Source organism: Limanda limanda, chromosome 12 (genome assembly GCF_963576545.1).
Source record: "Limanda limanda chromosome 12, fLimLim1.1, whole genome shotgun sequence".
Taxonomy (NCBI): domain Eukaryota; kingdom Metazoa; phylum Chordata; class Actinopteri; order Pleuronectiformes; family Pleuronectidae; genus Limanda; species Limanda limanda.
In genome coordinates, this window is record NC_083647.1 from 5,585,985 (window position 1) to 5,600,339 (window position 14,355).

The 14,355-nt window shown below is 41.4% G+C and overlaps 1 protein-coding gene and 1 long non-coding RNA gene across 2 annotated transcripts in view; one reads left to right on the top strand and one right to left on the bottom strand.

The window, feature by feature from the left end:
• Positions 1-270: 270 nt before the first annotated feature.
• LOC133016089 (uncharacterized) lies at positions 271-830 on the bottom strand. Its single transcript, XR_009681552.1, has 3 exons — positions 734-830; positions 415-506; positions 271-295 (listed from the first exon to the last, which is right to left on the bottom strand). It is a non-coding gene; the product is annotated as an uncharacterized LOC133016089 (long non-coding RNA).
• A 2,929-nt stretch (positions 831-3,759) lies between these two features.
• The window catches only part of LOC133015692 (zinc finger BED domain-containing protein 4-like), a 48,011-nt gene continuing 37,415 nt past the window's right edge, over positions 3,760-14,355 (top strand). The window contains exons 1-2 of the mRNA XM_061082957.1: positions 3,760-5,100; positions 5,238-5,427. Of these exons, the coding sequence (XP_060938940.1) occupies positions 3,760-5,100; positions 5,238-5,427 (1,531 nt within the window). The remainder of the gene's footprint in view (positions 5,101-5,237; positions 5,428-14,355) is intronic.

Sequence of the window (14,355 nt, forward strand, 5' to 3'; positions counted from 1 at the left end):
TAGCTGTGAGATCAGTGTAGCTTCCAGTCTTATATGAAGTGTGGCACACAGGTCGGTGCGCTCCTGGCTGTGGAAGGATGGATCCATGTCATCTGTCCCGCTTCAATCAGCTGTAAACACATTCAGTAAAATTAGCACAGTTCAATGACAACATACACCTTTACATGTAACTGGAAAATTATTTAATGAATATAACCTTACCCTCTTTCTTCTCCGACAACTCCTCAATGCTGATGTAAGGTCTGGTCGGATCATACTGGCTCACAGTGTGTCTTACTACGTCATGGACAGGCAGCTGGAAAACAACACATGTAACATGAGTTTATTATTAATAAACGGAAATAGCCGCGCTGCATCACTGTTGGAAGATCCACAGCAAAAAAACACCAAAACAATTCATAAACAGTTACTTACATTCAATGGCTTAATTTTCTGCACTTTAAATCCGGACTTTCAGCGTCTCAGCCTAACGCCTCTTTGTTTGTGTGTGTGGGGGGGGGCTGAGGCTGTGAAAACATAAGAGAAAAAAGTCACGTTGATGAAAAAACTTAACGAGAACAAACTGTTACATCTAAGTAATTCATAAATATTTACACATGCACTAGATCTGCTCCAACACTCGATGCTGTATTCGTATTTTAGCAACTTTCTCGCTATCCCAAAGTGGCGGACATGCTTTTCAGATGTAGGGTTAGCTTAGTGGTTAGCATGGCGTCTCTAGCTTAGCTCTCACCGTAACTCAGGGACTGTGCGCCCGTCTTCTCCGCCTCGACTCGTCCACACCGGGCCCGCGGCTCTGCCTCCACACGCACTCATCTTCTCCTCCAGGGAACAGCGTTGTGTCGACTTCAGCAAGTTATTGACCCCGAAGACAGAGTCACTCGTACGGGACAAGCTAAACACGACCCGCTTCCTGTCTGCGGGACAGTCGACGCTGCTGCACGGCGTTTACGAGGCTCTGATTGGACGAGTCCATCAGCTGATGACGCGAGCGGGTGACGTGAGCAGCGGTTACTTCATATGGGATGACTGTGACTGAGGCCAGGTTTATTTTTTCTGGTGTTTAGTAAATTTACACACATGATTCTTGCTGTTCTGTGTTCGTAACCTTATAGTTGAATGCACTTATTTTAAGTCGCTTTGGATAAAAGTGTTGACTGTTTTAATGGAATACTGAGAAAGTTTAATAACAACAATTAGACAATTGAAGTTCAAACTATGAAGGAATTTAAGCTCTATATTGTGTCTTCTTTATATTTAAAATAATAATCAAACTGAGTGGAGATGTATGTTGTAGCCAAACAGCCGGCTGCTGTGTTTTGTCACTGTGCAGTCCATGGGGGATTAAATATTACACTGAAAAAATAAATCATTAAATCAATGAATGTTTCATAGCAATTTTGAAAGTAGTGGTGAAAAGGTACCATTTATAATTCATGGAACAGCTTAGTTTGCCATTGACATGTGAATTTAATGCCAGTATTTTGGGAGGACAGATATTTTTATGGAAAGCCAGTAGAAGTTTGGAGCTTACAGGACACAGATGACCATACCCAGCATCATTTATTTGCTGGTAGAGGTGTGGTTAACACTTCCTCTGTGCATTTAACCAGCACAATTGAAAAAGTGACTGTAATCATGCCACTCTGTACAGTTGTTGAGATTTAGGATTGTTTTGGATGACAATAAAAATTTGAAATAAAGTGCATTGTTTCATTTCTTTTGACTGCATTGACCTTTGTTCGTGGTATACAATATAATTCATTATAGCACACTTACCTACTTAAGAACAATTTAAAATTTCAGGTTTAATATTTATTTTAAGCCTGGTTTACTCAGCCAGATAGTTTGTTGGTGCCTCTTACACAAAGGTGTTATCTGCTCTCAGGGAAACTGATTTGCATTTGTGAAGCTCAGAGCATTGTCATTTGCATGTGAAAGCGTCCTCTAGGCGTTGGAGCAGGGGGGTCAAATCTCAACAGCTCACAGGCTTGACAACTGCAGGAACCCTGAGCGTTTCCTTTGCTGCCTGCAGATACGTGTGAAAGTCGTTAACCGAAGGATGTGCCAACACTTCTCTGCGACACAGATTGACACAAACGCTTCTTTTCATGCAGTGCATGCCGTTGTTGCATTCGATATGCATGCTAATGTTTCAGTTTATAAAGAAAGAGGCCTCTTAAGAAGGAGGCTAGAGGGCCTTTATTTTGAAAGAGTCAGAGTTTGTATTAAAAGTGTAATGCAGTCACTTTAACAAGGTAAACTGGAGCATATCAAAACAAGGCTTCACATTAAACTCTGACCAATTATACTGAACCAAACCAAGGGAATTAGAAATAAAGGCCTGCGTCCAGAACAAGCTTGTTATCTTGTGCACTTGAGGTAAATGAAGGCCTGGACAACTACTTATAGAAACACAGTATTAATATGAGTGAATTTGGTTACATCTATAATTCCTCACTTTTAGAGAACCCTACTTTGTACCATTTAAATCTGGAGGATAATCATACTTGAGCTTCTCTCTTTTTTTTTACACATTTGTACAATTTATTCTAGGATGGTATCAACTGGAGGTGTCGTTTCTTGACTCCTACAACTCACACATCAGTCTGATCTGATTTCAAGCTTCACACAGCACAGGGGTGCAGAAAGCAGGACACAGGGAAGAGTCAATACCTTACTGATAAGTTCTACTTGGCAGTCTGTTGCCTGCAGCTCTTTATCTCACTGCTCCTTCTTCCTAAATCACTCACTGGAATATTCAAAAAAATATCTGCAACTTGTTTTGTCTGATTTGTTTTTGTCTGATTAGCATTAACTGCTGAGCTCACTGACCAACACTGCATTTCCTGTGACAGCTTAATAATAGAGTAAACTTATGTTGTCAGTTAAATGTTTCTAATGCGAAGCTGCAGCAGTAGGAAGTGTTCAGTTTGCATTAGAGGCATCCTAACAAAATTGTCACCACAGAAACCAGCTTAGAATACTGCAAATATTTAACATTAAAATACTTTGATCATTAGGCCACTGGCTCACTCACCACTGGGTTATCTCAGCAAGAGATAGTGACTCTGCGGACATTTATTTCAATGAAAGGTCTCCTGATTATCCCTTTAAGTTTTGGGCTTAAAGTTACCATAATCTTGGAGCTTTGGGGGTTTTAAAGTTGGGGAATTTTAATTAGGGATGTCCGATAATATCGGTCGGCCGATAATATCGGCCGATATTAGCCTATTTTTTTAATATCTGTTCATATCGTTATCGGATTTTCCACCGATAATGAAAACCGATTATAATGCCTGGGTTGTGCTGCCGCTGCTGCTTGTTGGGTCCAGACATTTACCGGCGCGCAATTGATGACATCATCAAACCGCACCTGGAACCAAAACAACAACAGAAGAGTGTGGTTAGTGTGGCTAACAGGTTGCCCGCTAGTTGCTTCACAAAATGTCTGCGGTCTGGAATTTTTTTAACGTTTCACCTGCGGATAGCAGATTTGCGGTTTGTAAAGATTGTGAGGCGCATGTCATGCGAGGGGGGAGCAAGGCTTCGTCATTCAACACTTCGAATTTAATCTGTCACATTAAGAAGAACCACCCCGAGGCACACGAAGCGTTTTTGCAGCAAAGTAAGGCAAAACAACAACGAGGAAAGGACTCCCTGCAGAAAACAACGCAACTGTCGCTCAAACAGTCAGCAGAAAAAAAAATGAAATACAACAAGGAACACCCGAGAGCGAAAGCTATCAGCCAAAAAATCATGGAGTGCATTGCACTGGATAATCAGCCGTTTTCAATCGCGCAAGACGCCGGATTCAGCAAACTTGTGGAGTTCCTCGAGCCGCGCTTTGCCATGCCCAGTCGCAAGTATTTCTCTGATGTTTGCCTCCCCGAGTTGTACAGTGTTGTTTATGAACACGTCGAGAAGCTAATTTCTGATGCTGTAGCCATTAGCTTCACGACAGATATCTGGTCTTCAAGCGTTAGCCAGGTTAGCATGCTGAGCTTGACGGCTCAATGGCTGGACCCGGACTTTAAGCTCGTCAAGACTGTGCTTCATTCTCAAGAGTGCCGTGGGTCTCACACGGCACAAGCGATCACATGTGCCTTTGAAAAGATGTTTGAAACATGGAAAATCTCCAAGGAGAGGGTGCATGTAATAGTTCGGGACAACGCACGCAACATGGCTAAAGCTACGTCGGAGTTTGGTGTGCTAAGTCTGCCCTGCATGGCACACACCTTGCAGCTGGCAGTGAACGGAGGTGCCCTGTCTCAACGCAACATAGCAGATGCTCTGGCTGTGGGTAGACGTGTGATAGGCCACTTCAAACACTCACCACTGGCTTGCAGTCGTTTTGAAGACATACAAAAAGAACTCAACATGCCTGTGAAAAAGCTGCAACAGGATGTATCCACTAGGTGGAATTCCACCTATTATATGATGCAGAGACTGGTGGAGCAGAAGAGAGCATTGAGTGCATATGCTGCAGATTATGAACTCCCAGCAACATTGAATGCAACTCAGTGGGGGATTCTGGAGAAGATGACCAACCTCCTGGAACCATTTGAACAACTTACCAAAGACATCAGCTCTGCGGAGGCCACTGCTGCAGATGTCATCCCTGCTGTGATGTCCCTCACACAGCTGCTGGCCAGGGTTGATGAGTCAGACAAGGGTGTGCAAACGGCCAAACGTACTCTACTCGAAGCTGTCTGTAATCGCTTTAATGGTGTTCAAAGTGAACCACTGTATGCCATTGCAACCTTGGTTGATGCTCGTTACAAAGATCGGTATTTTGACTCAGACAAGAAGGGGGAAGCACTGAATATGCTGCTGAGTGTTGTGGATGAAATGGCTGGTGGTGGTAACGATCAGCAGGAAGAGACTGCTGGTGCCAGTGCAGATGACCCAAGCCAGGAGGACGGGGACCCAAGACAAGAGGAAAGGAACCCAAGACAGGAGGACGGGAACCCAAGACAGGAGGACGGGAACCCACCACCTAAGAAGGCCCGAAATGAAAGCCTGCAGGACATGTACCAAGAAATCCTGGGAGAGAATGATATCATCACTCAAGCAACTACAGGCGAAACAGCTTCACAGGTGAGTAAATAATAAACTATTTTCATTCTGCTTCATATTGAAGTGTACATTAGATGAAGAAAAACAAACATTTGTCTGTCAGTGCTTTGAAGAATAGTTAATAGAAAATTCTATTTTTGTGTTTACTTTTTCTTTAGGTGCATACATACCTGGGAGAAGTCCTCATCCTCAAGAAAGAATGCCCTTTGAGCTACTGGAAGAGCAACCAGGCCCGCTTCCCTGCTCTTGCCCGTGTAGCACGCAAGTACCTCACTGCACCCTGCACCAGTGTAGACAGCGAACGGCTGTTCAGTGCTGTCTCGCATGTCATCGACGAGAAGAGGAATCGTATACATTGCGACAATGCTGAGATGCTTATTTTCATTCAGAAAAATCTCCCTCTTAAACAGTAGTACGAGGATGAGAATTAGAGCACTTTAAGTCGTTGCACTCTAATTTATGTTTGCTTCTTTCAACTGAAGCTGTTTTTAGTTTTGTGCCTTTTTTATTTGCACATTTTTTGTTATTCATTATGAAAGAGAGGGCAGAAAGAAACGGTTTATATTTGTAATGATTGTTTTAGCCAAGTTATGGACAGTTACATATGGCCCATCAATCTTTCAGCATCATTTTCTGGACAAAAGGAGAACTTTGTTTACTACTCTGGAAGGTTTGAACTGAACTGTGTGCCTTTCTTGTTTTTATTGCACACCACATTAATATTACAGGTTGTGTTTTTGCTCATGTTTAGCAGGGCTGATTGAGCCCAGTTTATATTTTAAATTGACAAATACTGTATTAGTCCAAGTAATGGGCTAAGGACTGAGTCTGTCTCCAGGCTATGTCTTTGCACTTTTATTTCCTTTGTGTGCACTTTACCTCATTCCAAAAGTGTTGTTTGTTGTACCTCATAGAAATTTGTTTTCAGTAGGCTGTCCTACACTACACATGTTTACTTTAAATGCTGTATGAAGTTGTACAGGACAACAATGTTGTTGTTTTGTTTTTTTACAATTTGTGAAGAAATCAGATTTGTCCTAGTTGTAATGGGCATTGTCAGGATGATCTCAGGAAAAGTATGATGATCCAATCTGTTGACAAAATGTTAATAAATATGGAACTTTTCCATAAGTTGAAGTAGTTTCCTTATTTTTTTATAGACAATGTATGGCAGAAAATAATGTGATGGGACCTAAAATTAGCCTGGGGGAAAAAACGCCTGCATATGTATATCGGTATACCATATCGGTTAAAATCGGTATCGGAAATTAAGAATTTGGAGAATATCGGCTATCGGATATCGGAAAAAAGTCAATATCGGACATCCCTAATTTTAATGTTTCCATCGAGTCAGTGAGTTAGCTGTGGATGAATTATTATAATCACGCACAACTTTTAAAACCGGTATAACTAGAAGTACGCTAAATTTGTTATTAGCAGGTTAACTTTGAAACTCGATGATACTCAGGCAAGTTGTAGCATCATAAGGAGAGTTTTTCTTTGAATTTAGATGTTTATATGAATACACATTAGTAAGTAATCCCACTAAATCAAAAAATAAATGCATCATTTCATTGAGTTAAGTTTAGAGATATACCCTTTTATCAAATCGGATTTGGCTAAAGACGAATATTCAACAATATTGTTTTTTTTGGACAATTTATTCAGGCAATCCTTTACTGAACTGCAAGATGTATTTAACATGGTGTGACAGGATGTACCGGGTAACCGCAACGTTGACATAATTTTGTAACCAAGCCGAGTTTTCCACACATGTTCGCCAAGGGGACAGGACGCCCTGATGTAGTGCAGTGTAGATCAATATGCTCTAATAGAAAAATCTCAGTCGACTGAGGAGTCTCCGACTGTTGATATGAATCTGTAAAATGAATATGAAAAATCGGGGAAAACTGCTAATGTAAATTAGTTCAGGGGTAAGACAGGCAGTCAGAGTCTTTTTTTACTTCTGCTTGTGTGCGTGAGCGAGAAAGAGAGATGGAGAGGCCTTAAGTTAATTAAAGTAAATAGAGTTAATTTATTTTCTAACCCCTGTAACCCTACAATCCGGCTGTACGGAATTAGCCTCACGTATCCTCGCTCTTTCCCACCATCACATGGATGCACACACACACATCCACACTCACAAGCTCACGGATTCACATGCTGTTGTGCATTCAAATAGGAATCTTGAACTTGAACCAGTAATCCTATAAATAAGCAGAAGGGCACTCAGTAGAGCGTGTACCTCCGCCAAGGCTCAGCATTTAAATTCACTATCCAGATTTTCATTTGGAACAGCACCAAATGAGTTTTTCTATCGTTATCAGTCCCTTAAACAGGCCAGATTCACCTTTATGTGAAGAAGGCTAAAAGGTGATAAATAATCTTTGATCCCTTTGACCAGATCTGTGCCAAAAGGCAGTGGGTTCTTTCTTGGCTTATACCCCGGCCTTCCACTAGGATTCAATAAAATCAGGTGAGTAGGTTTTTGCATAATCCTGCTAATGGAGACACAAACAGCAATGTCAAAATAACTACTTGGCTGAGGTTGTAATCCTTGTGGTAATCTGGTTATGTGGCCCATCTGATATATAATCCGATTTTTTACCTCTTCTTAGTCAGTTCTCCCGGACGCCTTGGCAACAAGGTTTCCTCATGGTCATGGATTTTATAAACCTATTGTGCATCGTCCATGTGAGACCACTGCAAGTAACACATTCTTAAGCAACAATAAACAAAAGTATTATAAACTACTTTAAATTTAGTGGTGCGGGACCCAAGACTTATACATAGTGACTGTGCATTGTACAACAGAACATTTTTTAGTAGTACACCTTGGTTAAGTTTCCGTAGGAGCCACTTAAAATTTAACATTCAAACATTAAGTTATTAAGTCGTAAAATATATTACATTGTTAATGTTCAGAATATTTAACATAATTTTATATTTCAGTACAACTGTGATGCACATTGAGGTTGTTTCACCTCTCCCCCAGTTCGATGTGTCATCCTGCTCACAGAATGACACAAGAGCAGGAGGTTCAATCAGACTCATTTGAACGGTCACTGCTCCCACGAACCTACAACACCTGAAACACCACCCAGTACACTATGCTATGTTCTGCCTCCTCCTGTGAGTTGTTAGACAAATGAGCCTCGCCAACAGTTGCACCTGCTCTTTCAGCTGTAATGGTGTGTTCATAACGAACTGCAGATCATTCACGCGTCGAGATTACATACAAAGTCTAGATGCAAATTTGATGCCTCAAATGCGTCCAACACTCAAGTTGAAATATTTGTACTCAAGCTTAAATGATCACTTTAAGCAGTTGAACATACAAACACAAACCGCCTGCGCTGACGCCTCTGACAAATTCAAGTTTAAACTTGAAATGACGCCACAGTATCAACACCAGATAATGATCAATACTTTTCTAAATGAGTAAAATCCTTCTTCATAGCTGCACGCACATTCATCTGCTTGTCCCGCTCGCTCTCTTCCCCTCTCTCACTCTCTAACGCTGACACAAACACACACATTCGTAATTTCAGGATGGGTAAAAACAACAGAATTAGTAAAATTAGACAATGTATGGAGAGCTGGTGGGGCTTGCACTATTTGGCTGCAAGTGGAAGGCAGTGCGCAGCACGAATGACAAAGACTTAGAGAGGAGCAGTAAATTACTGACAGAGACTGACATTATACATTAATGTTTATACATTATAAGAACAGTAATATGTATACATTGTTAAACTACATGATAATTAAAGTAGTCAATATACAGAAACACATCGATGAACAAAAGCTCAATTCACTTGCTGCTTTGATATACTTAGAATCACAGGGTCAAAGAGCGAAGCAGCGATCTCTTGTGGAAATGGCCGCTCTCATTTCGCTGTCTGCTCGGTTGTATGGGGTTCGACCACACCAAGCAAGAAATTAAACTCCTTTGCTGCCAGCTGCAGAAGCTCAGGCTTTAATCATAGTTGTCTTTGCCAAGCCACAATACAAGCAGGCATGTACCCAAACATGGAGAAGTCTACTGGCTGCAGAGTATCCTATTTTTAACATTGAGAGCAAACTGTAATGGTGAGATTTTTCCACAAGCAGACACTGTCAATAAAAGTGAACAAAATTGATTGGTGGTCTGTTTTTGGTGAAGGGAGATACTTGGCGAGATGGTGAGGCGTAGGCAGACTGTAGTGTGGATGGAATGGTGGAGTCTGGCAGGTGGTGGGATGAGTGGGATTGCAGTAGCGTGAAATGATGCATGGCATGGCTGGTGAACTGGCAAAGGCATACTAGATCCAGGTAAATGAGCAGTATAGTGACAGGCACAGCAAAGAACATCGGGAATTAACATGAGGAAAATACTGAGCGGCCCAGAGAGAAGGTACCACTGAACAGGCTGAACAATCTGGAGATGAGTGGTAGTAAAGCTCGGTTCTCGAGTTGAGCTTGATGAGGTGACCATGAGACACCACAGATGGACCCAAAAATCATTTCATCTGTAGCTGTGTCTCAAGGAAGGGGCTGCATCCTGCCTCCTGGGGGCAACCTATTCCAGGATTCATTTGGCTTTGATGACTAATCGTTTTCCAAACAAAATGAAAGTATCATTGTTCTGCTTAGATGAATATCTGGTAATAGATGGTACACACCAGTGCTTGGTGTCAGCTGCAAGGGACGGACAAGCTAATGACACAATTCATGGAATCCATGTGTTCCTGAACATCTCATTTTGGTTCAGCCTCTGTAGTCAATGCAGCCCATGAAAGTCAGCCACTTCGAAAGACACTGTCTCTAATGTGAATTGAGTTAAATCCTATGTGTATTTGTTAATTCAGTAGGCTTAAAATATCGCCGTTCAGCATAAGGGAACAGGTAGATCAGACCATAATTATAAAAAAATTAATATGAAGAATGATGCAAAAACTACTGGTAAGGACACTTGGTGGAAGACTGCGTGACTTTAGTGTTTAACAGCAGTGTCTTGCTGTTCCCAAACTACACACCTGTGGAGGTGCCTGGCGGACAATATTTTGCCTCAGTCCCCTAAAAAGATAAAAAAAAGTCCTGTAGCATGAGGTCCGATACAATAGCACAAAGAAATGCCTTTGACGTTACTGAAGCCAAAAGAGAAAAAAAAGAAATGAAGAAGACAGGAGGGGGCCTCCTACACAGGAGGGCACTCCTGCTGAGGAGCCGGCCCTCTGCAATAATGAGGGCAATTCACACAAAAAAATAGTCAGAAGGTCAAAAGGGGGTTTGCTGGTGTCTGAAACTCCTGCCCTTTTAAGAGATCCTCTCACAATCCACACCGAACTCCACGGGATCTTCTACGAATGGTGATGCTATTTTCCAAGAGAATTGATTGGTCAGTGGGTGGTGCTTTTCTGCACGTTGACTGGACAAACTGAGGTTCATGAAGCTGAAGGTAGGCAACTGTGTTTACTGAGGTTAGATAATCCCATCAGTTTTTCCCATCATGCACCTGAAACATGGAAAAAACTAAGAACAATCTGGGACTCAACTAAATTTCATCTTTAGAGAAACTTAACTTTTTTTTATCTGTCCTTATTTGCTATTTGGCAAATTTTACTCTTTTGTATTTCTTGGTTTCTTGAAATATTTGTAGATTTTCTGCATTCTGCTACCTCAATGTATAGTTACAATAAAGGTTGAATGGAAATGCTGATCTCAGTTAAAACAAACTATGAACATGTAACTCTAAACTACAAGTCTTGATTTTAAAAGCTTTTCAATACATAAATGGTTTAATTAACACTTATTTAGTGTTACAAATCCAGTTCATATGTACTCATCAACACATACACATATATATTCTGTATATATATATATAAATGCTCGCTCCTGATAGAAGAAATATGGACTTGGATGTAAAATTGAATTAAAAATTATTAAATTGTCTTGTTTAATGCGTCAACAGGGGATCAAGGCTTCCTTGACTCTGATGAAGGAATCAAAGTGTGAAGTGTTTTGCAGTTGGTGATTGAAGCTGTGGTGGCATTCTGGGAAATCAGAGTGACTGCCTGATGAGATTTCACTGTCACAAAATTGAAATTAAGTCGTAGCTGCTTGAATCCTCTGGGAGGGAAACACAAATCTTTGCATTTGCACTGTGACTGTGCTAGTTATTGATCCATAACTGTACCATACAGTGGCAAAATAAAAGAGGCCTCTTACTGCACCAATGCAAAATATTGACGGATGGTCTGATAAACTGTGTTTGGTAATTATGTCTCTAAGGACATTCTATACAGATGTACAGGTGAGAGAAGGGCAGAGAGCAGGGACTGGGCCGAGCAGAGGAGCAGGACGGACAGGAGGAGCCCCCAAACGTCCCAAGGAGAAGTGGAGAACAGGTTCAATCTGGTTTGAATGGCACCCAGACTTGTCCACAGACTGATTGTAGTGAGCAACTCCTGCAATCTAAAAAGGTGGTAGAGGCCGAGTCGTGATTATAGGATGGGATGCAGCTGGTGGAGCGCTGCTCTCACTCCTGCACCTGTCGGCACTCAGACAATGACACACACACACACACACACACAAACACACACACCGAATGCAGGTCTGTTTGGAAGCTGGAATAAAGAAAGCTGACGCACTATAAACGAGCCATGACTGAATCCAAAGCCTCTGAATCACCCCTGGAGGCCAGTTGTAGTAGCGGTCATAAACCTAGGCATCTCCATGTTTGTAGTTGGAACATGGACCAAACCAATCTAAAATACAAATGTTTTCTCGAAGATTTCTGTCATGTCATGCTATTAAAAATGTCATGATTGACAGCTGAGACATTCATGTTTGCTCAAGTGTGTGTATTTGACACACAGATAGTTTGGCTTTGTTTCTGGGTTGAATGAAGTGAAGACACATCATCCATCTTCATATACTCCCTATGAAACCTCAGAATTACCCTGTGACCCAAATCAATGACAATACTAGCACCAGGTTTGAACAATTGAAATATTTCTTACACTCTGATGTATTATTTTTAACAATCTAAGAATGTTGTGTATAACATCAGTCTGTGTTAGTTTGTGAATTATACTTTTCCTTCAGTAGGATTATTGATCATTTTTTTCATTGCCGTGTTGGTACTTTTAATAAAGGATTTGCATGCTTCTTCTACAACTACAAACACACTCTAACACACACACAGACAGAGGTGGGACCAAGTCATTTTTTTGCAAGTCCCAAGTAAGTCTCAAGTCTTTGCCCTCAAGTCCCGAGTCAAGTCCCAAGTCAAGACAGGCAAGTCCCGAGTCAAGTCCAAAGTCAAGACTGACAAGTCTCAAGTCAAGTCCAAGTCCTGCAGTTTGAGTTTCGAGTCCTTTCAAGTCCTTTTGATCACAGAGTAATAATATATTTACACAGATCATGTATGCTTTTAAAATCTTTATTTATTTATTAAAACTTGCGGGAGCCGCTCCTATGCAGTGCAAAAAAGGACAACGGCTCATAAATCCAATCCAAAAACAGTTATTTTTAAATAAAGGAGATCTTTACAAATTTAAATGCAATGACATTAAACATGTCAAACATTAAACATTTAACATGTCAACACAACATTTAAAATCTTTTGGGAGGACATGTCAAGACATGAACCACATGACAGCTAAAATAAAAAGTTAAAATGCCGCTGTCCCACTGTATATTTAAACTTTTGGTTAAACTTTGGTCCATCTTTCGAGCACTAGTCTACAAACATCTTGTTGAGTTTGAGCAGCAGCTGATTTTCAAGGTGCGTTGAGCTCATCCTGGTTCACTTTGCAGTGAACAGCAATCCAGCACAGCTGAAGAGTCACCCGCAGGCGGCCGAGGCAGGTAGGCCAGTAGGCTACTGAGTTTCAGGCAGTGTTGTCCATGAACGCGTTCATTTTTATGAGAAAACTAAACGCAACTTAATGACAAATAATGAATTTGAACGGCAAACACGTTCATATTGTCTGAGGTCAAGCTGAAACGTTACGTAATGTTTTCCTTCTCCTGAGGAGAGACGCTGTCTAAAACGAATGCTTGCACCATGTCGTTGTGACGGTTGTTGTGTTTATTTGAAATTAAATGCAGTCTTACTGGGCAAAATACCGTCTGAAAGTTGCAATTCCGTTTTTCAACTTTTTTTGTTGAGGGGGGGGCTCTTGCATAGAGCCCCAAATATGCTAGGGCCGCCCCTGTGTAGCGCAGTGATTCTCTGTGTGGTGCACCCCATCGGTGCGGCGCGGAGGCATAACAGGTGCGACCAGGAGGAGAAAATGCGAGGCGGATCTAATATTATAGCCGAACTAATGTTTTGACTCTTCTCTTTAATGGCGGAGCAGTAAACAAATCACTCTTTCGCTGTAGCCAGTGGTCTGCAACCCGCGGCTCTGCAGCCCCTCCGCAGTGGATCCCTGTGCAGTGTTGTGCATGTCGCGCATATTTTTCGCGAAAAGTGAACTTTATGATCAGTTTTCATATGTTGAATGTGCACGTTAGGGAACGTCATCCACTCTATGCAGCATCTACCACTGCAGTGAGAATTGCCTTGCCTTTCGTTACTTTACACCCCTGACGCACACATACACAATGAAAGATACAGAGCGTTCCTTAATAACATACTTTTTAATCTTTGGGTTTTGGGGAAAGGAGCAAGTCTTATCAAGTCAAAAGGCTCAAGTCCAAGTGAAGTCACGAGTCATTGATGTCCAAGTCCAAGTCGAGTTGCAAGTCTCTTTACATTTTGTCAAGTCGAGTCTAAAGTCATCAAATTCATGACTCGAGTCTGACTCGAGTCCAAGTCATGTGACTCGAGTCCACACCTCTGCACACAGACACACCAACACAAACAAAAATATACTGAGATCACCATACTGTAAAACTCAACGACGAGCATTTGTAAAGTGAGGGGACAGACCTCGGCCAGCTGTTCCTTAACAGAGGCAAATTAAATAAACTGTAACCAAGTGTTAGTTTTAGAAGCGGTTTAGAATCAAAGTCACACAGGTCATCTGAAAATAATTGATGGCGTAAAAAAGGAAAATGTGTAATTTGACTAAAACGTGTACATACTCAGTGTGCATAGTGTAGCATTGATAAAAGACATCATTTAATGAAACTCAATATAAAGCACAACTACACAGGCCGACGACACATGTGACAGCTAAAAGGTGACATTCTATCAATCTTTCAAAGCCCCTTAAGCACAGATTCTGCATCTGTGTCTATTGTGACCGGTAAAAGTAAAATGATTCATTCATCTGGATGGAGACA